General features: G+C 58.0%; 1 protein-coding gene across 9 annotated transcripts in view; it reads right to left on the bottom strand.

Annotated features, from left to right (window-relative positions):
• The window catches only part of TSNARE1 (t-SNARE domain containing 1), a 113,909-nt gene that overhangs the window by 64,060 nt on the left and 23,091 nt on the right, over nt 1–26,758 (bottom strand). For 8 of the 9 annotated variants that reach the window (XM_061123096.1, XM_061123099.1, XM_061123102.1 and 5 more), the window contains exons 2-6: nt 18,060–18,176; nt 11,504–11,653; nt 10,140–10,631; nt 4,830–4,907; nt 4,055–4,124 (exon numbers count right to left, since the gene is read on the bottom strand). In XM_061123096.1, coding sequence (XP_060979079.1) covers nt 4,055–4,124; nt 4,830–4,907; nt 10,140–10,631; nt 11,504–11,653; nt 18,060–18,147 — 878 coding nt within the window. In that variant the 5' untranslated portion in view covers nt 18,148–18,176. The remainder of the gene's footprint in view (nt 1–4,054; nt 4,125–4,829; nt 4,908–10,139; nt 10,632–11,503; nt 11,654–18,059; nt 18,177–26,758) is intronic. The other variant, XM_061123103.1, reaches the window with a different exon arrangement.

The raw sequence follows: 26,758 nt of genomic DNA, 5'->3' as shown, positions 1-26,758 counted from the left end.
AGCAGGAAAGGGGGATGACACAGCAGGCAGCAGGGTGGGCAGGGGCTCGTGGGGGGAGAGGACAATGCAAAGGATGGGAGAAGCCAGGCAGAGGAAACGGATCGGACAGGAGGGAGGACACGCAGACAGGCCCAGGGAGGGGTGGACGAGAGGAAGCAACCGGAGGGGGCAGGTGAGGTGTGGAAGACATGACGCCGTAAGCTCAGGCCAGCGTCCCCAGGCCCCCAGGGCCCCTGCACACAAGCCTCAGCATCTGCACCCCCAGGGCCCAGCCACGAGCCCTCCCTCCGGAGGGACCCCTGCGGTCAGCACTGGTTGGGCCAGGAAGCAGGGTGGTCGCAGAGACGGCCCTGGGCCCAGCACTGAGGACAGCTCTTCCCTCTGGGGGCCACACTGAGAGGCCCAGCTCCAGACCCAGGAACAAGGGAGCCCGGGCCCAGGGTCTCTGCCAGACGCTAGGTTTATGACTCTGAGTGTAACCTCGGAGGGCTGAAAAGGCCAGTCCCTCGCCACTCAGGGCTGACCTCGGGCCCTGTGGACAGAGTGACTCTGGACAGACCCTGTCTGCAGGCGTCCTGCGGGCTCATAGGTAGGCCCAAGCGAGGGCAGGGCCCTGGCCTGGCCCCGGGGGCAGATACCAGAGAACACACCAATCAGAAGTATCCAAAGCAACTTCAGAAAAGATGGGCAGTGCTGGAGGACGTACATGCTGACCTCAGACTGCCCACAAGCTTCAGTGACTGAGACAACACAGCAGTGTCTCGGGACAGCGACGAGTGAAACGGAACCACCCCAGACACACCCACGTGGAGAGGCCGAGTAAGTGCTGAGAAAGGTGCCGAGGTATCCAAAGGGCAGTCCCTTCGATAAGTGGCATGATCGTATTCAAGGAGCATCAGCCTGGACTCCCACCTCACACCCTCTGTGTCCAGGGAGGGGCTCCAAGGCCGGACACACAGGCAGTCCAGGGCCCAGCGCCCCAGCCTGGCACGTCTGCAGGAGGAGGGGCAGGCTGGCTACAGGTGGAGCCAGGGTGGGGTAGGCAGGCCATGCCAGGGGCGGCATCACACACAAAGGGGGTGATGGGCAGCAGTGGCTGTGGAGGGAGGGCTGGAGGCTCGGGTGCGGGAGCTGACCCTGAGCGGGAAGGGGCCCAGCCAGGCCTCACTGAGGAGCAGAAGGCAGGAATTCGGCATGTGGCTGGACATGGTCCAGCAGAGAGCTGAGGCCACAGGGCAGACCTCCTGCCTGGGGCTCCTTGAAGGACTATCCACTCAGCGGTCCTTCCCGAGGGGCCCAGCAGTGCCCTGGACTGACACCAACAAGCCCCACTGTCATTGACCAGGCCACCTCGGCCAGTCTGGGAGTCCATGCTGGGGGGCGGCACAGGGCCACTCATGGTGGGCGACAGAAATGAGCAAGCCCACCTCCGTCTCATGTAAGATGAGGAAAACAGGTTCAACCCTGTGAGGCTCTTGTAGGCTCTACCTACACTTACTCAATCTGAAAGACTGTCTTCTCTTCTGTGATCAGATCCCATCTACTGAAATGCCTTTTTTTTTTAATGTGGTGGCACAATGGATGATCGTGTACTCATTTTTTTTTAATATCCTTACTTGGCGAAATAAAAAACTGGCAACTGGCAACGTGGAGAAAATACAAACTTGGAAACCCTGCACTGGTCTCAAGTCATCTGAAAATGCTAACGGTCCAGGAGATACACAGGTTCTCCCAGGGCAGGGGTCATGGAAGGCTCTGGAAGGCCAGGACCAGCGGGGTAGGCAGTCTGGTCAGGGCCCGCCCCACGGGGAGAAAGGGTATGAGGGCTGAGGGTCCTGGGGCCGCAGGGGGGCAGGAAGGCACGGAGCAGGTTGGGGACCTGCCAGCTGAGGCTGTGGGAGAACAGGAGTGCCCAGAGAAGGGCCCAACTGCCTCTCCAGACCACCAGTGACGACACCCTCCGGCCACTGGGCCAGGGTGGGGAAAAGCACCCACCTGAGCCCAGGGCCACCACCCCAGGGGCCCGACTCAGAAGCAGGCGGCAGCACAGGTGACACACACGTCCCGCAGCGGTTCCTGACGCTGAAGATGGAGGAGCCCAAGCAACTCAGCTCAAAGGCAAGCTCGCCAGACGGTGAGTCTGCGCCCTTGAGGGGCGTGGTCCCAGTGTGTGATAGGGGCATGCGCACCCCCAATCCCCAGCATCAAAAGTGGGATCTAGAACACTCTTCACTTAAATGTGATTCTACAAAACGCCTGTGGACTTGAGAGGCTGGCAGGAAACACCAAAACACTCTCACAGCGCTTCCTCCGATGTCCCAGGCGTCCAAGTTCCCACAGGGAGCATATGCTACTTCCACAATCGGAAAACAATGCAGGCTACTTCAAAAAAGAAACTCAAAGAAGAATTTACAACAGAATTGCACACAAAATCTGCCAAGGGCCCTTGGGTGCCTCGCTCTGGACTCCGAGACTGGGCAGGGTGGTCCCGGTCTGCGTGCATGGATGGATAGAAGGAAGGACGGGTGGGTGGGTGGACAGATGAGTGGGTGGGTTTTGGCCTGACTGTCCACTGAGAGGCGCAGTCTGGCCATGTGTCCAGTTTCAGCCTCAGACTGTTCCTCTGTAAAATGGGAATAACATTACTTGCCCTCCTCCTCCCCAGGATGTTGGCAGGATGCAAGGAGCCAAGGGCAGGGCTCCCCTGCCCTAAGAAAGTCCTGTTCTGCTGCTATAACCACTAACTTCAGAGCATCAAGAATCACCAGCAAAGAAAATGCTGAGCCCACAGGTGACCAGCCCAGACCTCGGAGTGCAGCCAGGCACCCGTCCGGGATCCCCCAACTGTAAGACACCCTGCGAGGGTGTCTCAGAGATACGGCCAGGTCAGGGCAGCTGCTGAAGGCGGGCACTTGTTGAGACCCGACAAGAGGCATCTGCAGGCACTGGTCCCTGGGGTTCCTGCTCCCCAGGAACGACCATCAAACCCGCTACCACAGGACAGGTTCTCCTCTGGGGGCCCCAGACTCCTTGGTTGGCCCAGAGCAACGATGAGGGTGTCAGGGAGGGCCCACACGGCCCACAGACTACAGCGCAGCCTCCATCTCAGGAGCCCAACAGAGCAGGGGTGGCACGGGGTAGCAAAGCTGGAGGGCCACGGAACAGGACCGGGAAGGTCCTTGGGTGCAGGTCAGTGCTCGGGGGATAGGTCCTTGTGTCCCTCCACTGGGGCACCGGGCTCAGCTCTGCCCAAGCACCCAGCCTCCCCAAGACCGAGAGGCCCCGGAGCCTCCTCTGGGCTGGACAGGTTTAGGATGGAGGCCGCCTGGGAGAGAGGCCCTGGCCTCTCCCGTGGACGCCGATGCCAGGAAGAGACACGTGGTCCCGGCAGCAGCCTGTGCCCCTCCCAGCTCTTGCAATCCACCACCCACAGCGCCCCTTCCCACGCACGATGGCTTAGGCAAAGGGGACAAGGGCTCAGACGCAGGCCTCCTCCTTAGGGGGCCCCACCCCAAGCCACGCTGGGATCACAGCCCGCAGGGCTCCAGGGTGGCCCCCAGGGTGCCCTGAGAAGGGCCTGGCAGTCTTGGCCACACTGGCCAGGTTGGACCCCTGCAGAGACCTGCTTTCTCCTCCAGGGCCCCGACCCTGAGGGAGCAGAACCTCACCCCAGAGCAGCCCGACCCAGCCTGAGAGAGAGCCAGGGGCCCCCAGAGGCCGCCCCTGGCACACAGCCCCCTCCTGTCCAGCCTGCGTGCCCACCACCTGCACACTGACCTGCCAGTGGCAGCCCGTGTCACGCAGGGTGCCCACGGGAATGTTCCCGAGTGTGCGGCCCTCCGTGTGCCCTAGTGTGTTGTGTGCAAGTGTGGGGAGAGTCAGGGAGGCAAGAGGTGTGTGCGGAATGCACCCTGCGTGTCACAGGACATCGTTGAGCCCCATGGAGTGACACCCGTGAGAGCCCACCCAGCAGTTGGGCTGGTGTGCAGAGAGAGCGGTGTGCCGGGAGGCGCAGAGCACCCCGTGCACACCCACGAGCACTACACACACTCACAGGCTGTCCCGCAGCTCCTGCGTGTCACCCGGCGTCCCCAAAGACCGGAGGCTCTGCTCCAAGGAGGTCACTGCAAGAGACGGGGCCGGGGTCAGGGGCAGCCGGGGCTCCACCAGGCAGTCCCCACTCGGGTGCGCCGCCCACCCTGCCTCTGCCCAGGGACGTGGGTGCTGAGGCTGAGGAGTGACCCTGCACCTGCCGGAGCCAGCAGGCCAAGGCCTCACGCCCACTACCCCACAGTCACACTCCAGCAGGGCCCAGGCCCGCGTGGGGCTCAGGGGCTCTGCGGAGCTGCCTCCAGGGGGCCTCCCTGGGTCTGGGGAGGGGGCTGCTGTCCTCCCGGGGCCAGCACTCTCTGACCTAGTGGAGCTCAGGGCTCGGGGCAAGCACTGACCCCTGCCACGAGGGCGTGGGGAGCCCTGCCCAGGCCTCGTGGGGCGTGGCTCTCACCCCCACCCCCAGACCCTGCTGCCCTGGCGACCTGTGAGTGGGCCCTGCTGGTCTGAGGGAGGCTCCGACACGCTGGCCCCCAAGGGCTGGGCAGGTCACAGGCGTGTGATGGGGAAGGGGAGGTGGGGGCTGAGGGGGCGCCTGCCAAGGTCACGGCCCGGCCTGAGACCACAGCACTGGGCTCACCCTGCCCCCGCCTGCAGTGCTGAGTCGCCCGGGATGGGAGCGGGCACCTAACAGGCTCGCCAGCACCACACGCCGTCCCGACCCCTGCGGTACACCTGGCAGCTCGGGCGAGGACAGGGCAAGGCCCAGGCAGACTCACCGCTGGAGTTGACTTGGAAGATGTTGGCCGACGCCTCTTGGAACAGCTCCTGGAGGTCACTTGGGTCCATCTGGGTGGCTGCAGGGAGACAGGGGAGCAGGTAACACCTTCACTGTGCAGCCTGCAGGAGCCCGGGGCCACTGTGCTCAGACAGAGTCACCCCCTCCCAGCTCTGCCCCTCAGGGGTCTAGCAGAGCCTCTGAGATGGAACAGGGGCTGCAATGCTCAGCAGGGGATGGAGGGAAAGACAAAGAGGCCAAGCCCGCCCCCCAGGAAAACAGCAGCCTCAGAAACCATGGAAGCCGAAGGACCATGGAATGACACCTCTAAGTGCTGAAAGAAAGGAAAAAAATCAGTCAACCAGAATTCTATACCCAATGGAGATACATTTGAAAAACAGAGGCAAAATAAAATTGATTCTCAGACAAAAAATGCTGAGAGAAGCTCTTCCAGTTCGAAAGAGCTGCAGGAAAGGAAATGTTAACAGGAGTTCGTCAGGTCAAAGGGGCCCTGTATCTGCGGGAGGAGCTGAAGGGTGCCGTGGGTAAGCGTAACGCAAACAGAGACATCGTGTCTCGTTCCTGGTCTAGTCAGGGGGCAGGGACCGCCAGGAACACCATGTCAGCCAGCGTGTGTGCAGGGGACACAGATGGCAGCCTTGGAAGGCACTCACACACCTGGGGGAGGCAAGGCTGCTCCGTGAGGGGACACTAAAGACACCTGTCACTGACTCCAAGCCACCGCCATCAGAAACACCCGTGAGCCCACAGCGGAGGTCACACACCACAATACACTACACTCGGTCACTCTGAAGAAAGGACGGAGAAGAGAGAAAAGAAACAAGAACACAGGGGAAACAAGGCAACTATCAAAGTGGCATATTCATCCCTACACACAGAGGTTTTCACGAGAGATAAGCCACCTACAGCCAGCCATGCACCACAGCCCCGCATGGCCAGCTGGGACCACGCTGGAGCGCGGGTTCAGAGCCTCTCCGTCACCCACTTCAGGTCAGGGTCAGCTCTGCTCCCACCGCTCAGTCCAAGCAGAGGCGCCAGACAGAAGCAGACACGACAGCGCGCTGGGCACAACAGGCCCAGGTCAGCTCAACTCAGTCGCTCAGTCGCGTTTGACTCTTCATGACCCCATGGACCGCAGCATGCCAGGCCTCCCTGTCCATCACCAACTCCGAGTTTACTCAAACCCATGTCCCTTGATTCGGCAATGCCATCCAACCATCTCGTCTTCTGTCATCCCCTTCTCCTCCCGCCTTCAATCTTTCCCAGCATCAGGGTCTTTTCCAAGGAGTCAGTTCTGCTCAACAGGTGGCCAAAGTACTGGAGTTTCAGCTTCAACATCAGTCCTTCCAATGAACACCCAGGACTGATCTCCTTTAGGATAGACTGGTTGGATCTCCTTGCAGTCCAAGGGACTTTCAAGAGTCTTCTCCAACATCACAGTTCAAAAACATCAATTCTTCAGTGCTCAGCTTTCTTTATAGTCCAACTCTCACATCCATACATGACCAATGGAAAAACTACAGCTTTGACTAGACGGACCTTTGTTGGCAAAGTAATATCTCTGCTTTCTAATATGCTATCTAGCTTGGTCATAACTTTTCTTTCAAGGAGTAAGCATCTTTTAATTTCATGGCTGCAATCACCATCTGCAGGAATTTGGAGCCCCCAAAAAATAAAGTCTGACACTGCTTCCATTGTTTCCCATCTATTTGCCATGAAGTGATGGGACAGATGCCATGATCTTAGTTTTCTGAATGCTGAGCCTCAAGCCAACTTTTTCACTCTCCTCTTTCACTTTCATTATGAGGCTCTTTACTTCTTCACTTTCTGCAGTAAGGGTGGTGTCATCTGCATATCTGAGGTTATTGATATTTCTCCCAGCAATCTTCATTCCAGCTTGTGCTTCCTCCAGCCCAGCATTTCTCATGATGTACTCTGCATATAAGTTAAATAAGCAAGGTGACAATATACAGCCTTGACGTACTCCTGTTCCTATTTGGAACCAGTCTGTTTTTCCATGTCCAATTCTAACTGTTGCTTCCTGACCTGCAATATAGATTTCTCAAGAGGCAGGTCAGGTGGTCTGGTATTCCCGCCTCTTTCAGAATTTTCCACAGTTTATTGTGATCCACACAGTCAAAGGCTTTGGCATAGTCAATAAAGCAGAAATAGATATTTTTCTGGAACTCTCTTGGTTTTTCAATGATCCAGCGGATGTTGGCAATTTGATCTCCGGTTCTTCTGCTTTTTCTAAATTCAGCTGGAAAATCTGGAAGTTCACAGTTCACGTGTTGCTGAAGCATGGCTTGGAGAATTTTGAGCATTACTTTACTAGCTGTGTGAGATGAGTGCTATTGTGCGGTAGTTTGAGCATTCTTTGGCATTGCCTTTCTTTGGGACTGGAATGAAAACTGACCTTTTCCAGTCCTGTGGCCACTGCTGAGTTTTCCACATTTGCTGGCACACTGAGTGCAGCCCTTTCACGGCATCATCTTTCAGGATCTGAAACAGCTCAGCTGGAACCCCAGCATCTGCACTAGCCTTGCTGCAGTGATGCTTCCTAAGGCCCACGTGACTTCACACTCCAGGAAGTCACGGCTTACACGTCGGAGGAGCGGACAGTGAGTCACACGAGAGCAGCCACAAACTGGCTGCAGCAGCCACGCTGACATCAGACAGAGGGGGACTCAGGACAACAGCCCAACCAGGGACCAGGCAGACATTACGACAGCACCGGGGACTACCGGTGAAGACGACAAAAGGTCTTCAGGGTGCGCCTCATGTCATAGCTTGAGAAAACACAGAGCAGAGATCGCTGGAACAGAGGCTGCCGGGCGTTCCCCGGGGAGCAGATGAGCAGACGGATCAGCTGGTCGTCAGCGCTGCCCAGGAACACGACTGAGTGACGTTCCAGGACGCTCCCCCCCGCAGCTGAGCACACGTTCTCATCAGACGCACAAGGAGCTCGCGGAGGCTGCCGACACCTCAGTCTACAAAGCGAGTCTCGATGAGCTGAACACACTGGAATCACGCACAATATATTCTCTGACCACAACAGAACTAGGAATCAATAACAGAAGGAGACCTGGAAATAGACAATTATTAGAAAAACAACACACTTCCAAATAACCATTAGTAAAGAAAAAAACTCACCAAGGAAATTAGAAAATATTGTAAACTGAATGAAAATATATATAAATGTGAGTAAATAAACTAATGCGGCGAGGATAATTTATAGCAATAAATACTTAGGTTAGAAAAGAAGTCCCCAGTCAATGATCTGACAAAAACAGATTAACCCCAACACAGGAAGGAAACATTAAAGGTCAGCAGAAATCAGTTAAATTGGCACTGGTAAGCAGAGAAAATTGATGATATCAAAACCTGGCTCTTTGAAGCAATCAATAAAACTAACAGACTTGCAGCCAGATTAGTTGAGAACAAATAGAAAAGACACAAATGAGCGACAAGAGGAAGGAAAGAGGAGCTCTCACTACAGGTCCTACAGGCATTCGGAGGACAGGAACTTTAGGAACAGTCGAGCCAGCAGCTCTGACAACTCAGATCAACGGGCAAGCCCCCGGAAAGACACCCAGCAACGGAGCTCACTGCAGCAGAGCAGGCAGCACAGGCCGTTAAAGGGACCGTGGGTGACACTCCCCTATGGATAGTGGCCACACAGTTAAGGGGAGAATAATACCAACTCTACAGAAACCCTTTCAGAAAACAGGAGGAAGAAATGATTACCCACTCACCTCAAGACTGACTTATAGTTTCTGTAATCAGACAGCAAGGGCTGAAAAAGTAGCCACACGGATTGAGCGAAACACGAGAACAGGGGTGCCGGGTCATTCCGGGTTCCTCCAACATGCCAAACTGAATGCCTACGGAACCGTGACCCCAAACCCACCAGCTCAGGCATTAATGCAGCGAGAACCACAGGGGGACAATACAGGGGCCTGGAGGATCCCTTGCCTCCAGAATCAAGACTGAGCGGCTGCACGCGACGGGCCAGGAGAGGGACGCAGGGGTCAGCAGACACTGCTGGGAAGGACAAATGGACGGACAGACAGTGCAGGACGAGTCCATGCCTGGTGCAGGCTGACAGTGCAGTAAGGACCCTCCCCCGTCAGCCCAGAGAGGCAGGAACCAGCGTGACCACCAGCAAGGATGCAGGGGCCTGAGCTCATACAACTGCTGTGGACGACGGGGCAACAGTTTCTGACAGCTGAACTCACGCTCACATGGGACCAGCAATCCAACTTGGGAATTTATCCAAACCCCCAAGAAAGCAAGGCTGCGTGTCCACACACAGAGGTTCCCACCCTCTTCCTCAGCCGGTGAGGAGCCCACCCCCAACATGGACAGGGCACGAATGGCCAAGAGTACCCTCCTGAGCATGGAAGGGACGAGCTATTGACACCCATACCTCCGGTCAGCCCTCGAGCACAGCAGGACAGGGAGGGAGCCGGCAGTGAAGGACAGCGGCCCGCGGACCTCACACGGCTGGGGGCACGAGCGGGCTGGCCGGTCTGGAGGGGGCAGGGCCCACCAGCCCCTGCCCCCGCCAGCCCAGCCCCAGGGCAGCAGGAGACGTGACCGCAGCGGGACCAGTGCAGGAACCGGGCACCCTGCCCCTCCTGGCCGCAAGGCTGCAGCCCCGATGGCCTCACACGGCTGTCCCGCAGGGACCGCAGGCAGTCGGGACAGCGCCCGTCCACATGCAGAGTGGCCCCAGTGCTCTCCGGGCGCCAGGCAGCAGGCCTGCTCTGACCCCGGCCACTGCCCCCAAGTGCTGGGCCCAACGAGAGCAATGCTCCCCTAGAAAGGCCAGGGCAGGCTCTGCCCAGGAGGATGGAGGTAACCAGGGCCTCAGGTCCCCACCTGCTCACCCTGATGCCTCCAGGCTAGTCCAGCCCGGGCAAGGCCTCTCCTGGATGCCAAACCAGCAAGAAGGAGAGAACCGGGGAGGAACCGGGGTCAGCGCTGCTGGGACGCTGCCTGGAGGACGTATCTTTCTTGCTCTGGGTCCTAACCCGAAGGCAGGAACTCGCTGCCCTGCAGAGAGAGCTGCGTCCTGTCTGAGCCCAGCTCCCCTGTGACCCCGAGGGAGGGTCGAGCCCCTGGGTGCCCAGGGCTTAGACGGGGCCTGGCAGGCAGTGGGAGTGAAGGAGCTGAGGACGAAGTACAGAAGGATCCAGAGATCACAGGGAAGGTGGCCGGGGCGCGGGGTGCGGCGGCCATCGGTGGCCACGAGCTTCCTGCCAGCCGAGCTGGGCGAGGAACTCACCTCTGCACGGCTCGGGGCCAAGGCCCTCAGAGGGCAGGGCCTGGCAGGAGAAGGTCTTGGCCACGGCCTGCTCCAGCGGCGTGAGCGCCAGGGCCTGACACGGGGTGGCACGGGGCCAGGCGGCCGCCCCCGGCAGCTCGCCCAGCTTGCGCCGCACCACGGCCCGCAGGTCCCGCCACTTGTGCTTGAGGTCCACGAGGTCACGGCGGCAGTAGCCCAGCGCATTCACCGCCTGCAGGATGCGGCTCCACACGCGGTACCTGCGGGCGGGCTCAGCCCGCGACAGCCCAGTGCCGAACAGCAGCTGGTGGTGCTTGCTGACTTTGGCCACCAGCACTTCAGTCTCCTGCGGGCAGAAGTTGGGCTTCCTCTTCTTGGCCCGGGTGGTGCTGGCCATGTGGCCACGGGCCCTCGCAGCCGGCTCCTTCCGCGGGCCAGCGGGCAGCGAGGTGGGCTCTGGCGTCCCACTGCTGTCGGGCGAGACCCCTGGCCCTGGAAAGGCACCAAAAGGCGGGTGTTTAAGGCCCTGGCCAGGGCGGTGGCGACTCCTGGGGAGCCTCCTCTTTGGCTTCCAGTTCAGAACAGTACTTGCTCCCACCCACGGCCCCTTCCCTGCTGGGCGTCCAGAGGCCTGGGTCCGAGTCCTGGCCCTGCCGCTGCCTGGCTGGGTGCGGAGCTGCGAGGGACCTCGCTTCTGGGCCATGGTGCCCATCTGTCTCCAGAAAGGCCCACCCCGGTCCTACTGCCTCCGGCAGTCGATGTCAGGAACAAGGGGTGAGAAGGCGGGACAGCCATCCCATCACAAGGAGCAGGCCCTCTGGGGCCGGGGCCAGGGCCAGGGCTTGCCCGGGGACAGCAATAACCACTGACAAGCCAGATATCCTGATCAAGAAGACTTCAGGTGCCGCTGACCTCTGCCTTCCTGCCCAGCTTGCTGAGTCCTGGCCATGGCTGCCCCTCCCAGGCAGGGTCACCCTGAAGGGCACACCGAGGCCCCTACACTCCCCTGCCAGCCCCCCGCCCCCGCAAAGTAGATGCAGACTCTGGGCCCAGAGGCCACGGGAGTTGGGCCAGTCCTTGCCTCTCCTCCAGCACCAGCCTCCTCCCTGGAGCCTGCAGGACCCTGATGGCCTGGCAACATCCCTGGTCCAGCCCCGCCATGCCATCAGCTGTCCTCAGGGAAGGAAAGGGCTAGTGCGGGTGAGGGTGGAGACGGGCCGGGACCCCTGCTCCAGCTCCCCAGCTTCCCCAGCCAAAGACCCTGGAAGTCCATTCCCCGCCCACTGACCCTCCCACCTTAGGGCTCGGCATCTCTGTGTGGCCTTCCCTGGGACCCCCGAGACCCAGCATCCCAGCAGAAGTACCTCGCTTCCTGGCCCTTGGGCCTCTGGTAGTGCCAGCAGGCCCCAGGTCACCGTCCCCGTCCTCACCCACACAGGGGTCCTGCAGGCTGCTCTCTGGCGATGGGCAGGGGAAATGGCGGATTCCGTACTCGGTCCAACACTTTGCGCACTCTACAGACAGCAAGGGACAGTCTCGGTTAAGCCCCCCTGCCCAGCTTGGGGCACCTCTGGTGGAGCAAGGCTCTCATGCAGGACAGCAGGTGCCCCGGGCCCTCTAAGCATCCACGCAAAGAGCTCCAGTTGCTCAGACTCACCTCCTCCAGGAAGTCCTCCCTGACTGCCACACCCCCCAAACACCCCCTTTTTGCTGAAAGCCAGCACCATGTCCAGAACTTCAGATATTCTGACTCTTTCTCTGCACCCAGGTTTTTCTGAAAGGTGATTCCAAGCTAGTATGAAACTCCTTACAGCAGAGCCTCAGGTGTGGCCCCGAACCAGGCCAGGACTTTGACCAGTGCACAGCAGCATGCAAAAATGGAGAATAAGGCCTTGGGAATGTTCCTGGCAATTTGACATCTCCACACCACCAGCATGGGACCATGCCACTGTATTTTATAAAACCGTCGTTCATGGTGTATTGGAAGTGAAAATGAAAACAAAATCAGTTCCCTTGACACTCGCTGCCAAGCCAAGGAGCAATGGTGGGTCCCCAGGGAGGATACAGTTTCCTCTCTGATAATTTTCATTTATTCAGAAACACTTCCTGGACAGGTTTGCCAGAATTCCTGAGCCTGAAAACACGTGTTGTTAAGACAGATGGACACCTCGGGAACATAGCTCTTTGGGATCAAAAGAGGCAGTGGTGCCAGGCTGAGACCACACACCAGAGCCCGGGCGCTGGAGCGGGGCGGGCACTGTCCAGAAGCCTGCCTTGGCGGAGACGTCTGACCACGTCAAGGGGCACGCGAGGTCCAGAGCTTCAGCACTGAGCTCCTGCAGCGGCAGCCTCTTTGCAGAAAAGGCCTCCGCATGGAGCGTGTCTGCGGGTCCAGGACGGGCCCGGCTCTTCAGAGGGCAGGGCCTGACACGTCCCTCTTCCCCCAGGGCTTCTGGGAGAGCCTGCGGGCAGGGCCACCTCCCCAGACGCCCGCCCAGGGTCCCCTACAGGCAGACAGCCCAGCCCCGGGGACTGCTGCCCGGAGAGCACTGTGGAAGGAGGCACAGCGGCCCAGGCCCCTCCATGGCATCACCACTGGCTTCGTGGGGAGCAGGGGGACCAGTGGTGCTTGATGCCCTCGCTGCACTGGAGTCAGTCAGCACACGTCCAGACCCGGCCCACCTCCCCCCGATGCCCCGCAAGGTCCCCAGACACCCGTGGAGGAGCCAGTCTGGTCTGCTCTCCAGAATCATGTGAACTCTGAACTCTGGGGGGACAATGTAAATGCAAATGCAGACAATTATTACAGAAAACAACAAAGATCATCTACCACCACACATCATGAGGGAAACACTATCAATACTCAGGGGTGAGGTCTCAGGCAAGGAGAAGCCCAGATGGGGGGTCGCCTGCCTCAATTGCCATGTCCGTCCATCATCCCACTGGGACGTGGACGGGCATCCGGCACTCTCCAAGGATCCGCAAGATGGCCTCATGCCCCGTCCCAGACCACGGCCCATCTCGCCACCTCCCTGAGCTGGGCAGCAACGGCATTTCTTCCTCACATCCCCTGCGGCGAACATCTCTGCAAGTATCCCTTGATAGTGCCCTAACAAAGAGGCATGGCTGGGCCGAGACAGAGGGAAGGAGGGGGTCCGGAGGAGGCAGGGAGCAGCGTGCCCTCCCCTGCAAGGGAGCCCACCCTCCACCCACTGCAGCCGAGCCACATGAGAAGGGCCAAGTTCATGTCCATCTCTACAGGTACCTTCTCACGGGCTGCAAGCCACCCCTCTCTCTTCAGACTTGGCCCATCTGTATACAGATCTGGGGGCTTTCCTTCCATTTATGTGAGTTCTTTACACGATAGTAACATCCCACTTGGCTTTCTGCTGCATTTGCGATGGGACTTTACGGCAAGAGCCCACCCTAAGCTCTGCATAATTAACTTTACGGTCCCCGAGTAACCCGTAACGCGCAGGGCTTGGCACGCGGCAGGCAGTCGCGATCACAGCTGCTCCCACCCCTGGGGTCTCAGCAGGGCCTCTCTGTCTTGCCTGGAGCCCCAGCCCGCCTCCCTGGCAGCCCTGCCGGTCACCCCCAGAATCACACCCAGCGCCCCAGAAGCAGCCCCAGTCTCAACAGCTGTCAGCAAATGCAGATGCTTTTCTGACAGAAATGCAATTAATGTAGAAATCAGTTTCAAAAGAGAACTAGGAAGAAATACACATGTTTGAAAACGAACTACAATTCTAAATAAATCCTGGGTTAAAGAAGAATTAACAAGGGAAATTAAATATTTACCACTAAACATTAATTTTAAAATGCTATATATTTTTGAATTGTGAGATTCAACTAAAACCATGATTATTTGGACATTTATAATGGTAATGCTTTTATCAGAAATGAATAAAAACTGGATATGAATGATCTTAGGAGTTAGGAAAATGAAACAGCATCAACTCAAAGAAAGAAGGGGGAAAACAGTAAAAATGTGGGCAGAGAGAAATCCATCAGATTTTAAAAGAGCTTTTAATAGAGATTCAGAAAATCAAGTCAGCCCTTTGGAGGGGTTTATAAAACTGCCACAAGTCTATCGATGTTGATGACAAAACAAGAAAATTGGGAGCAACAATTAAACAACATTAGGAATAAAAGAGGGTGGGATCCAGGGGCCGAGGATGCTAGTGAAAAGATAGGCGCAGAGCTCAGCCTGTTAACTCGCTCCATCTCCCCCACACCAGAACGGGGCCTAACCCCGTCCATTTCCTGGTGGTCAGGGCCCAGCTAGATCGCGGCAGAGCAGGCAGTTGGAACCAGGGCCACTGCCCTCGTGGCCGCACCCCTGACCACACAGTGGCGCTGCCCGGGTCCCACCGGACAACACATGGCTGTGTACCGTGCTACTTCAGTCAACGTGAACATTCAGAAAAGCAGACATGCATCCACAGAAACACAGCAAACTGACCCAAGAAGAAGCAGAGAGCCTGGACAGCTGTCGCAGATGGCATGAGTAACGGGCAGTCCACAGAGGAGCTCCAGGCCCTCCAGGGGAGGCGGTTTTACAGCGAAATCCCAGACACCAGACAGGAGCAGCCTTGTTCTTCCAAAAACTGACAAAGAACACGATCACCGGGACTAAGATCCCACACGCTGCACGACACAGCCTTAAAAAAATATACTAATAATAGAGAAGGGAACACAATCACCAGGACTTCCCCGGCAGGGCAGTGGTTAGGACTCCGTGCCCCCAGTGCAGGGAGCACGGGTTCTCTCTCTGCTCAGGGGACTAAGATCCCACAAGCCACACAGTGCAGCCTGGAAAAAATAATAGAAAATAAAATAATAGTAACAATAATAATAATAATAGGAAATAAAATAACAATAATAGAAGGGAGGCCACAATCACTATTTCTACTCAGAGTTGAAATAGAGCTTCTGGTGGGCTCAGGACGGAAGGAAAAACACATAAAAGATAAAAGCATTGAAACAGAAGAGGTAAATACTGTCATTATTCATAAATGACACTGTCTGTACAGAAAACTCAAGACTCAACAAATTATTACAATTAATAAAAAGACTTCAGCAGCATGGCAGGACCTCTCGTCAGTGATGTTGTCAGTGGACAGAACTCAACCACGTTCCACAGGGAATAGCTGGCTTCTTTAAGAAATCAAATCCAGGGACAAAAAGAAAAAAGGAAAACTAAAAGGGGAGCATCCAGAGGCCTGGAAAGACTGAAAAGGCACCATCAACTGTGACGTGTGCCTCTTGTTGGGAGCCCAGACATGCCGCGTCTCTGCAGGGCTCCCAGGGCTCACGGGTGGGAGGAAGCCCCAGCTGCATCTGGACGACATCTGGGCACGGAAAGGAGACCCGCCCTAAGATGGTCACACAGGAGGCACGCTGACGTCTGGGGAGAGGGGTCACGAGTGTGCAGGTGATGCTGGACCAGCCCCGGGCATGACCCCCGCCCCACGCCCAGTGCGCCAGTGCTGGGTTCACGACGCCACTGTGTCTACTTTTCTGTTTGGAATTTCCCACATTCAGAAAGTTAAAAAATAAGATGCAAATATTATGTAAAACCTGCACTTTCCTTCCTAGAACAACCAGTTGTGCATGCATGCGTGCACCAGCAACACAGACTTGGAATGGGTACTATGCTCCACTAATGTGCATGCTAAGCCGCTTCAGTCATGTCCGACTCTTTGTGACCCTGTGGATAGGCTCCTCTGTCCATGGGGATTCTCCAGGCAGCAAGAATACTGGAAAGGGTTGCCATTTCCTTTTCTAGTGGATCTTCCCCACCCAAGGATTGAACCCACATCTCTGATGTTTCCTGCATTGGCATGCAGGTTTTTTACCACTAGCACCACCTGAGAAGCACCTGTCCCATTAATAATGGTACTATTTGCAAAAACAGCAAAAAAAAAAGTTTACATTTTTGTTAAAACAACTCAATGAAAGTTATGTAAAATATTTATGGAGAAAATTACAAACTTTGTTGAAAGACATTAAAGACCCGTCAACAGAGAGACCTACGGTCTCATGGGCAGAAGACTGGTGAAGATAGCACGGCTGAGTCTCACACGTTAACACAGGTAGGGACCGATCTCAGCCGAGTGACGGACGGGGGACTCTGAAATCCATTCAGCAACAAAGGCCAGAGTGCCCAGACGTGTCCACGGAAACACAATGGAGCAACCTGCCCTGAACAGCATCTACGGTTACAATAACTGCGAAAATCAGGGTGCGGCCTCGCACAGAAACAGAAGAACTGACCTAGAGAATCTGCATAGATAACACGTTTATCACAGAGCTGGCACCGCAGGTCTATAGAGAGGGAATTTTCAGTCAAGGGCCCGGGGACAATTTGTTATAACAGAGAAAAGTAGTGTATTACACTCCACCCTCCCCATACATAAAAATCAATTCCAGGTGATTGCAAGACTTAAATATGAAAAACAAATTGTATAAGCTTCAGAGGAAGTAAAGGCAAAACCATTATCCTTGTGCTAGAATTTATTAAACAGAAGCACGCACATCTTGCAAGGAAGACTGATGAACACAGTAGTGCTGTAGTTAAAAACGTGCTCTCATCAGCAGCACCACGAGGAGAAGCCAGCATGGTGGACCTGCACATCCAGAAGACACACGGAGACCCTGCCCATTGACAAGAGCAAGACAAACGGGAGGGGAAAACACACAGAGCGCACCTGAGACCCAAATGCCCAATGGCCACGGGAAAACTGACCCCACTAGATACCAGAGAAACATGAGCTAAAACCAGAAGACGCCACTCCAGTCCCACGGGCGGGCCCCTGGTCAAGGCCGCTGCCCTTCGGCGCCAACAAGGCGGGGAGCAGGGCCAGGTCAGCACGACTGCCAGGCCCTGAGCTGCCCACCCCACTGCCACCCCCTCGCGGGGGCCGTCCCAACCACGCCAGCATCCGAGCTCCTCAGCACCAAACACAGGGCCCGAGACAGGCGCTCCGACGGCCTGTCACCGTGGGGCAGCCGTGCCTGCCACGGCCTCGCAGGTGACCGAGCGCCCAGAGCAGGGAGACGGGAGGGCTGCCAGGCGGACTGCCGTGACTGGGGGCAACACCGGCAAGTCGCAGGCTGACTCATCTGAGCAAAGTCAAGAGACACACACGCTCACAGGGTCTGCTCAAGGACAGGACACGGCAGCAAAACCTCGAGGACAAGCCGGGAAGCCGCCGTCCACACACGGGGCAGGGAAGGCGGTGGGATCCGGCCCCGGGAGTCTGCGTCTCATTTCAGGGGAAGCCGCCGTCCACACCCCGGGGCGGGGAAGGCGGTGGGATCGGCCCCGGGAGTCTGCGTCTCATTTCAAGTCTGTGAGCACACAGGCTCACACACTCACACTCGCTGAGTGTCAGGTCTGCCCGGGATCCCTAAGGACCTGAAGTCAGTTCCCCAGACACGGGTCCGGCAGAAAACCCCTCTGAAGGGGGACGGCAGCTGGGGGGCGAGCAGACCGCAGAGCCAGCCCACAGGACAGGGCCCGGCACACAGAAACCAGAAGCAGACCCGCCCTGTGGAGCCCAGGCCGCCGCCCGTCACCCACGGCCCTCCGCTCCCCGGCCGTGCCCCACACACAGCACCTGGTCCACGTGGGCAGCCACGAGGCCGTCCGCCAAGCAGCCCAGCACCTGCAGACTCCGCGAGAGGCCGCAGACCCCTGGACCCGCCCCCAGGCAGGGCGGCATCTCCACTCTGCTCTCCCCGGGTGCTGGCCCAGTGCCAACAACCCGGTCCAGGGCCGGGGTCACCCCCGATCTGGAGTCACAGGCAGGGCCCATCAGAAGGACAGAATCCTCCTATGGTTACCATGATTACCAGCGTACCACAGGGGAGACCTGCCCCTGGCTGACCCCCACACACCCGCGCTGCCCTTACCTAGGGGCTGGTAGCCTTGTCGGGAGGGCCCCCCGAAAGGGCCGCGGCTCCCCAGGCCGCCACTGCCTGCGATGGATCCATAAGACATCTTCTCAGAGGACACAGGGCCGCACCTTCCTGCAGAGGAAACAAAACACAGGTGGGGGGAAGGGGAGGGGTCAGAGCTGGAACTCAGGTTTCACTCCGGCCCCGCCCACCCCGCCAGGAGCCTGACCGCTGCAACCTCAGCTTGCAAGTCAACAACTAACGTCTAAACACGGAAACAAGATCGAGCAGTAAAGAGCGACACGAGTGTGTCACTCGGAGTGTCAACAGCCTCCTAGAAGCACCCAACGCAGCCACGGGACGGGAGGCAGGTGGCTGGCAGGGGTGGGGGGACTTCTCCCTGAATAAACCAGGCAGCACTCCTTCTCTCTCTAAACTTTACGCATGGAAACTTTTAAAACATTAAAGCTTAATTTGCAAAATCCCAGTGCAATCCTCCTCCAGAAGGCTCGGCCTGGAAACACAGCTGCAGGGGTGTCTGCCTTGAGCTGACAAGACCCAGGGGGCCCCCAGCATTGTCCTGCGTGGCCACGAGACTCGGGGCAGGCAGGGACCAGGAGGACAGCCGTGCACCCGCCGTGAGCCAGGCACGCATCCAGCTTGGGCAGGAGGGCTGGGCCCGGGGACCTGGCCGTGTGGGTGGCGAGGGCTCCCACGGGAGCTCTCAGAGACCCTGGGGGTCTGCACAGCCCTGGGGGTCGCGGCTCAAGAGGGAGCAGGGAGCAGGGGGCCAAGCCTCCGAGCCACGGCTTGGAGGAAGGGGTAGGGCAGCCCCGGGAAGACAGGAGGGGCACCACGTGTGAGGTATCCCTCGGCCACGGGTGGAGGCTGCGGGCGGCACGAGGCACCTGCCGGGCCGAGGGTGCATCCTGGGCCTGGCCGCAGGTGGGCAGCTGGACGGGGCTGCGGGGACCAACCAACAGCACAGGCTGCCTGAGGGGCAGAAACAGGCCTAAGGCTGCCACCGACGTCCTGGTCTGAGATGGAAGGAAAGACCCCCAGCCTGCTCCCTCATCTAGCCTGCAGTCTCCCACGGCCTGTGCTTTTGCTCGGAGACTGGGAGATGGAGCCCACCCACCTCAGGAATCACAGAGCCAGCCCGGCCGGAGGATGCCCAGAGGGTGTCCTCCGCCTGCTGCCCGGGCCCCCCCCTCCCCCGGCAGGGCTCTGAGCCTCAAGGGTCTGGGCGCCCGTCTCCGGCGGGCCCGTCCCCCGCCTGCGCCAGGCTGTGCCCTCAGCTTCCGTCTGCTGTTCCCGCCCACCCCGCACAGCCAGCTCACGGCCGACTTCTCCACCAGAGTGTCTTCACCGTGAGGGAGGGCAGCAGGCAGCCACTGCGGGAAGAGGAGAGCTGCTGGCAGCCCAGCAGGCGGGCGGAAGCTGCAGCAGGGCCAGGCCGGAGAGCCGGAGGATGCCCCTGGGCTGGGGCGCCCAGGAGGAGCCCCAGGCTGCCGCAAAACTGCCGGCCAGACTCCAGTGAGCAATGCCCACTCCCCAGGAGGCCTCCTCCGGAGCAGCTTCCGTGACCGCCCACCAGGGCAGCCAGCCTCCTCCACCTCAAGCCCCCAGCTCACGGTGGCTCCGGGCTGTACCCTGGATGTCAGCCCCCCGCAACAGCCTGAAGGGAGCTGTCTGTCCCTGGACTGCCAAGATCCTGTCCCCTGGGCACCAGGGGAAGCAGGGGTGCCAGGGAACGCCCCAGCAATGCAGCTCTGCCCGCAAGACAAAGTCCCCAGGCCCTGGAGGAAGGAGCGGCCGGCCAACAGGACACCACAGGATGCCAGGCTGGAAGGGGCGCCCGGACACAGCTCAGGCTGGGGGCCAACGACCCGGCTCCAAGGACAGTGCTGAGGCCGCAGTAGGGCAGGCCCTGCCTGTGACCTCTGCCTGCTGCTCTCTCTTGCCAGCCTGGGGCTCACAGAGGCCAGGGGCCCCCCAAGACCAGGGCTGACTCTCCCAGCAGCAGACAGGGAGTGGTAGTGTCTACACCGGGGTATCCCAGGATGGGCCCTGTCCCCGCACTACGCTGGAGGGACCCCCAAGGATGGAGAGCAGGTCCCGGCGGGCCCAGTACGAGCCACTCTCATCTCTGGTCCCACTTTCTTCTCTGTAACCGTGGCAGCACGCCCACCCTCGGTGGGTCAGGGTGCCGTGTCAGAGACCTTCAGGAGCTGTCTGTGAGCTGGGGCCCCGCGGCGACACTGGACAGCAGCAGCCCTGAGGGAGGCCGGAGCTGACCCAGAGCAGGAGGAGGGCACAGGGACCCCGCAGCCCCTCTGCAGGGGAGAGCTAACCTCCCCACGGGGCTGCACCGTGCCCAGCGTCTTGCTTCTGCTGCAGCCTCGGTGAGGTCCTCCCAGCGTGGTGACGGACACGACCACAGCAGCCATCCTCCCCGCCCTGGATGTCTCCAGCTTCAGCAGAGCACACAGTCAGGTCCCCAGCCTGCCCCACCTGGCCGGGTGCCCCCGTCCTGAGCCGGGACCCAGCCTCCCCTAATAGGAGGTATCAGGAAGGGAGCCCTAGAGAGGGTGGCAAGTCAAACAGGAGGAGGCATGTGGAGGAGGCCACCCTCAAGGCAAGTGTCCTCACACTTGAGGGCCCCTGGCATGTCTGCTCCCACCCGAACACTCACAAGCCCCAGAGGGCCGACAATGTGGCTCCCAGCCTCCCTCAGGCCTTGTTCGACCCCACGTCGGCCGTGTTAGGGCCGGTGCTCCTAGACACATGGGAGGGAGGCCCGAGACCACCCAGTCCAGAGGAACCCCAGGGGCCGGGTAAGGAGCAGGCAGCTGCTGGGCCCCCAGGTCCGCAGAGGGAGGGGCGCCCAGCCTTCCTCCCGACCGAGCCCAAACCTCCCACTGCCCTGGTCTGCACCCCCAGGAGCCTCAGCACCAGGCCAAAGGTGAGGGGCTGACGCACCCACTCGGGGAGTCCCCTCCTCCAGAACCTCGGCTCCTACCCACACCCTGGCCGTGTCCCTGCCGACAGCCCTGGGACCCTCACCCTCATGGCCGAGCTCGGCCACAGCCCCCCAACTCCCACCCCACACCTCGGGGTCACCCCTCTTCCTCCTCGGGGTCTCCCCTCCCCGGCACAAACAGCCCTGGTGGAGCCAGCTTCCAGGCACTGCAGGACCCAGGGGGTGGTGTGAGCTGCAGCCTGCTCGCCGTCACGGCCCAGCACCCCCAGACACTGCCATCCTTCCTCCGGCCACAGGCCAGGCCTGGAAACACAGACATGGGGCCAGGCTGTGGGGCTGAGAGGGCATGTCCATCAGTCTGACTCCAAGGGATGCGACTCTCCTGTGTGGTAAAGTCTCTGCAATTCACTGAATCAACATAGGCAGAGGGGTCAGGACAACAGGACTAAACACCTGACCTGGGCCAAGAGTGGCCGCATGCCTTGCCAGGCCCGCTCTGTGTGAGGTATGTGGGGGGGCTCCCTGGAGGAGGCAGGCCTGGGGAGGAAGAGGCTCTGTGGGCCACCAGAGGGAGAACCGGCCAGGGCCTGCCCCCTACCCAGATGCCCTCCACTCACCTGGTCCCACGCCTACTGGCGGGGAGGCTGCTGGGGAGCCCTGCCCTGGTTGCATTCTGTGCTCTGCTCTACCCAAGCCAGCTGCGCGGCTCCAGGGAGGCAGGAGGCCCCCGGGCTGCATTGCTTAGAGACCGAAGCGCTGCCCTGGGGAGGACGAAGCAGGAGCAACACCAACGCCCAGTCCCGCCCACACCTCTCCAGGGGCAGGCCCAGTGGCCCAGGCTGCTAGTCACTAAGGGCCTGCAGGACACCGTCAACCACCCCACACCAGAGCCCTCCCTGGGCTAGACCCATGCCTCCCTCCACTGACTGCTACCCTCAGGCCTGCCAGAGTGGCTTCAGATGGGAGTATTCTGGAGCCAAGCAGCTGGGAGACCCTAGGATGAAGAGCAGGACGTCGCCAGAGACCAGGCTGCCCAGCACACCAGGCCCCACGCCTGCTATGTCCTGGGGGGAAGATGTCCAGGCCACGGGGCCTCAGTTGCAGCACGTGGGATCCTCAACCTTCACTGCAACATGTGGGATCTAGTTCCCTGATCAGGGATTCAACCCGGGCCCACTACATTGGGAGCACAGAGTCTTAGCCACTGGACCACCAGGGAAGTCCCTGAGACCCTAATTTTTAAAATGAGAAAACTGAACTCAGGGAGGGGCAGCGACTCACCCGCAGTCTCAGAGGCAGACGGGTGGAGGTCAAGGCACCTCCCTGCGTGGCTGCAGTGCTCCCCACACCTGCCCCAGTGCTCTCTGCTGGTTCTCCCACAGCCCATGGCCACACCTCCCGCAGCACCGGCCCCCCGCCCCCTGCAAGCACCCGCCCCACCCCCTGGAGCTGGCAGGCTGCATGTGGACACAGTCTGCACCGCGCACAGACGTGTGTGGGCCACTCGCTCACACAGCTGTTGAGTGTGACGATCACCCTCCCAGCCTCGTCCAATAAGACGGTGTCAAGCTCCAGAGCAACAGGAGCACATGTTTCTCAGTTACGAAACAACGTTCTTCACAGATAGGAATTAAGACTACTTGGAGAAACGGCTGGGATTTCTGGACTACTGGAGAAATCCCAGGACTGGGACAGAGAGAATAAAAGATAAGCCTAGATCTTTCTGTTACGAAAGAGCAACAAAGTGATCAAAGCAAGGGGGCCATCGCCAAAGGACACAAAGGCCAGCCCGAAAGGCCACCTTCTGCTGGGCAAATCTGGGGCCATCTGAACATGAAAAAAGACGATGGTAATAAAAGATTATAACTTTTATTTAGATAGCCTCTAAAAAACATCTATCGTTTGTTGATTTATCTGGTTGAGCCAGGTCTTGGTGGCAGCAGGGGGGTCTTCCATCTTCACTGTGGTCATTTTCTGACTGGGGTGGAACCCAGGCCACCTGCATTGGGAGCTCAGTCTTAGCCACTGGGCCCCAGGCAAGTCCCTATTATAGCCTTGGAAAAAGTAGTAAAGTGAAAGTCCATGAGTCCACGTGGTTGTAAACACACACGAGGAAAAAGGAAAAAGCTCTTCGTCAAAGTAGACGCTGACAACTAGGAAAGAAGGATGGAATTAGCAGCATCCTTACGAGGACAGATTCATGAGGAAAACCCCAGTCACCAGAGCAACACAGGAGAGGACAGGTCAAGGAATGATAGCAATTCATTCAGGCAAGAACGTCCAGCGGGCCTGAGAACCAGCGGGTGCGAGTCCCATAAACGGCAGGATATCCACACAGTCTCAAAGAACCTTCCCCAAGAAACTAATTAACAGTGCAGGGGGAACAGCTCTGCAGAGGAGAAACTTCACGGACGTCAGCTTAACCCCAGGACCTGGGTCACACGGTGGGGGACAGATCAGACCTCATGTGCCCCTGCCGCCAGACACCGAGCAGGACACGGCAGCCTCTCCAGGTCCTCCTGCCAAAAACGAAGGACTGCGGGGACAAGAGACACGCCCGGCTGAGCAACGGCTCGCAGAACACCTGACCTGCAGCCTTCTCCCACGTCAGCATCGCAGACAGAGAGAGACAGAGGACCTGACCGTCCAGGCTCAAGAAGGCCAAGGAGACGGCACCCCCAAAACCAAAAGGGATCCTGGATTTCATTCTGCGGAGAAACGTGTCACTGGGCTCACTCACAAGGTCTCTCCCGGGAACACCAGTAAGACCCTCAGGCCAGAGCACTGGCCAGTGTTGATGTCCTGCCATTGACACCAGCCCTGGGGTTACATAAGGGAGTCTGCATCTGGGGGTCAAGGAGCATCATGTCTGCAGCTCGCCGAGGGGTCCAGAGGAACACACGACGTGAACATGAACACGAGGAGGGGAGGAAGTGAACACAGGAAAACAGTCACACGTGCGGAACCTGGTGGAACAGAGGCTTCCTGCTAACATGGTGACTGTCCTTAAAACCAGAATTACTATGTCCAGGAGTTTTAAGTTCAAAACAAACTAATAACTCTACTAGAATATTTTTTAATCCTAGGAATATAATCAGTAAAGGTGCAAGTTCTGTATACTGAAAACTCAAAACGAACATTATTAAAAGGAAGTAAAGAAATTGTAAATGAATGAGGGGCCACAGCAAGCTCCTGGGGGGACACCAGGACCCTACGGCTACAGGAACCAGCTCTAACATGCTGGCACTGGCAGTGAAATAACAAACACAAATGTTTAAAATATTTTCTGAGACTAAGAAGCTCCTTCCATCTAAAAAACAATCTATTAGACAACTCTTGGAGAAAGAAAAAAAAAATTAAACTGAAGAAATTCTTTAAAAAAACAGTAAAAATATCACCTATGAAAATCAACAGGGCAAGTTTAAAGCAGTTACCAGACAAAAAGTCAAACTGCTCAACATTTCATGCATTTAAAAAAAAGGAATCAAATGGACTTCATTCTTAAAAGGTTGGAAAAGAACAAAAAAGTCAAAAGTAACCACAAGGAAAGAATATAAACAAAAGTTAATAATATTAATGAGGCAGGAAACAGAAAAACAACAAAACTAATTCACAAATTAAAATCCTGTTTTCCATGAAGTACTAATGAAAAAGACGGCCAAGAGCTAACTCAGTCAAGAAAAGAGGGAAGAAGCCCCAAATACACAGTATCAGAAATTAAAAGAGCTCCGTAAATCACTCCAGGGTGTGGACGGAGCAGGGTAGCTCCGGACCCTCGTATGAGGCACATACAGTAATACTGACAGAGAAACCTGATGAACGCGGTGTGAAAAAAAGGGAAAGTCACACAGCAGCGCCGGCCACGCGTGAGCGGCCAGACGCTGAACACCAAGGAACAGAACTCAGTCCTGACCTGCTCATCTTTCTGGGGATGTGGGGCGCGTCCGGCCTTAGGAACCCATTAACGCGACAGCACATCCACCCAAAAAGGCTACAAGTTTCCCCACGGACGCTATGAGCAGCATCAACAGAGTTCCTGACAAGACAATCAAAAATATTTCTTAAAATGGTAAACACCCGTTAATCCTGAAACAAGCATTTGCTCCGTGGGAAACGGAAGTGGGGACTAATGCTCGCTACCAACGGCAGGATGGCGACGGAAACGCCGACGCAGGCTAGAGCTCCCAGAAGTAACGAGCTGGGCAAAGCAGCAGCATGCAAACTCACCGCTGGGGAGCCGCGGCCTCCACGCACACACCCGGCTGGAGAACCCCAGTCCCCAGAGCAACCCGAGCGAGGACAGGCCCAGGAACGAGGGCCACACGGGGCGGCGGTCTCTCCGACGACTGAGGCGGAGCGGGTCGCGGGGACAGCACCCCATCCTCGGACAGGATGGCACTGCTCACAGAGACACCATGCTCCCCTCCAGTAAACACCAGCCAGCCAAGGGCGTCCGCACGGGAAGGCGCCGAGCCAGCAAGCAGACAAGAAGCACTGCGCCCTCCAGACTTGAAAAGCCCAGAGAAGGCAGGGCCGCCGCTGCGACGACACAGTGACTCTGGGAACGTCATGCCGACTGAGGGGAGCCGGACGTTTCTGTGAAACGTCCATGACGGGCAGGTCCACAGAAACGGGACACGGACAGGCGACTGCTCGTGGGGCTGGGGCTTGGTCCAGCGTGACCAGAGGTCCGGGCTTTGCTGGCAGTGATGGATGGTCACCCTGTGAGGACCCTGAAAACCACTGGAGCGCACACATCAGGGCATGATCTGTAGGGTACGTGAGCTCTATCTCAACAACGTGATCATAACACATGCTAGAAAGTCTCTACAGTTAAAACCGGGCAGGAAAACACAGAACAATGGAATAAAAATGTAAGTCTAAAATGAGACCCACATACGTATGGACACTTAGGATAGAATTTTTAATAAACGGTGCTGGGATATCTGGTTAGCCTCGTGGGAAAAAAGTGGTTCATGCCTAACATAATAAGAAGAGCCTGCGTCAAAGCAGAACAGTCACCCAAGTGAGAGAGAAAACAGTCTGAGAAAAGACAAGCTCCCTTGAACCTGCGTGCAGGGATGGTTTCCTGGGGAGGACTCAGAGTCAAACGGTGTAAAATGAGAGACCCGCATGTGCCCACTGCCCCATCCAAGCCCCCTCACCTGGTCTCCTCCTCCAGGAAGGAGGCCCCCTGTGACACTGGCTCCCACGGGTGTGGGAGGTAGAAGGTGAGGGGGGGGGGATGCTCCCGCCTGTCCCAGGTCAAAGGGGCACATTGGCACCAAGGCCACTTGCAGTCTGGGTCCATCCCTGCTCCTCCAGGCAGCTCTCCCCGCCCCACATCCGGACCCCAGCATTTCCCCAGAGCCCCCTCCCTCACCAGTCTACTAAGACCTCTCCTTCTCTGGGACGCAGAGAAAAGGCCGGCAGGCCCCCAGGACTGGACAGGGGTATGCAGACCAGGCTGGGGACTGAGCAGGACTTCCCTGGGGAAGGAAACCATCTGGTCTTTGAAGGAGCCGCAGGGCACAGACCCAAGGCCCTGGGAGCTGGCTCAGGCCAGGCACAGGCACCTTCAAAGGACAGCTGGGCGGTCTCAAAGGCCTGTGAGCACACGGCCTGGCCCTGCCAAGCTCACACCGATGGGAGAGCGGACACACACCCCACCCACCAGGGAGGCGGCAGACAGCCTGACTCCACCCCAACCCCTCACCGCCAACTTGCCCAA

This window comes from Dama dama, chromosome 21, assembly GCF_033118175.1.
Source record: "Dama dama isolate Ldn47 chromosome 21, ASM3311817v1, whole genome shotgun sequence".
In the NCBI taxonomy this organism is placed as follows: domain Eukaryota; kingdom Metazoa; phylum Chordata; class Mammalia; order Artiodactyla; family Cervidae; genus Dama; species Dama dama.
Note: the sequence above shows the minus strand (reverse complement) of the source record. Positions and strands in the feature narration are given on the sequence as shown.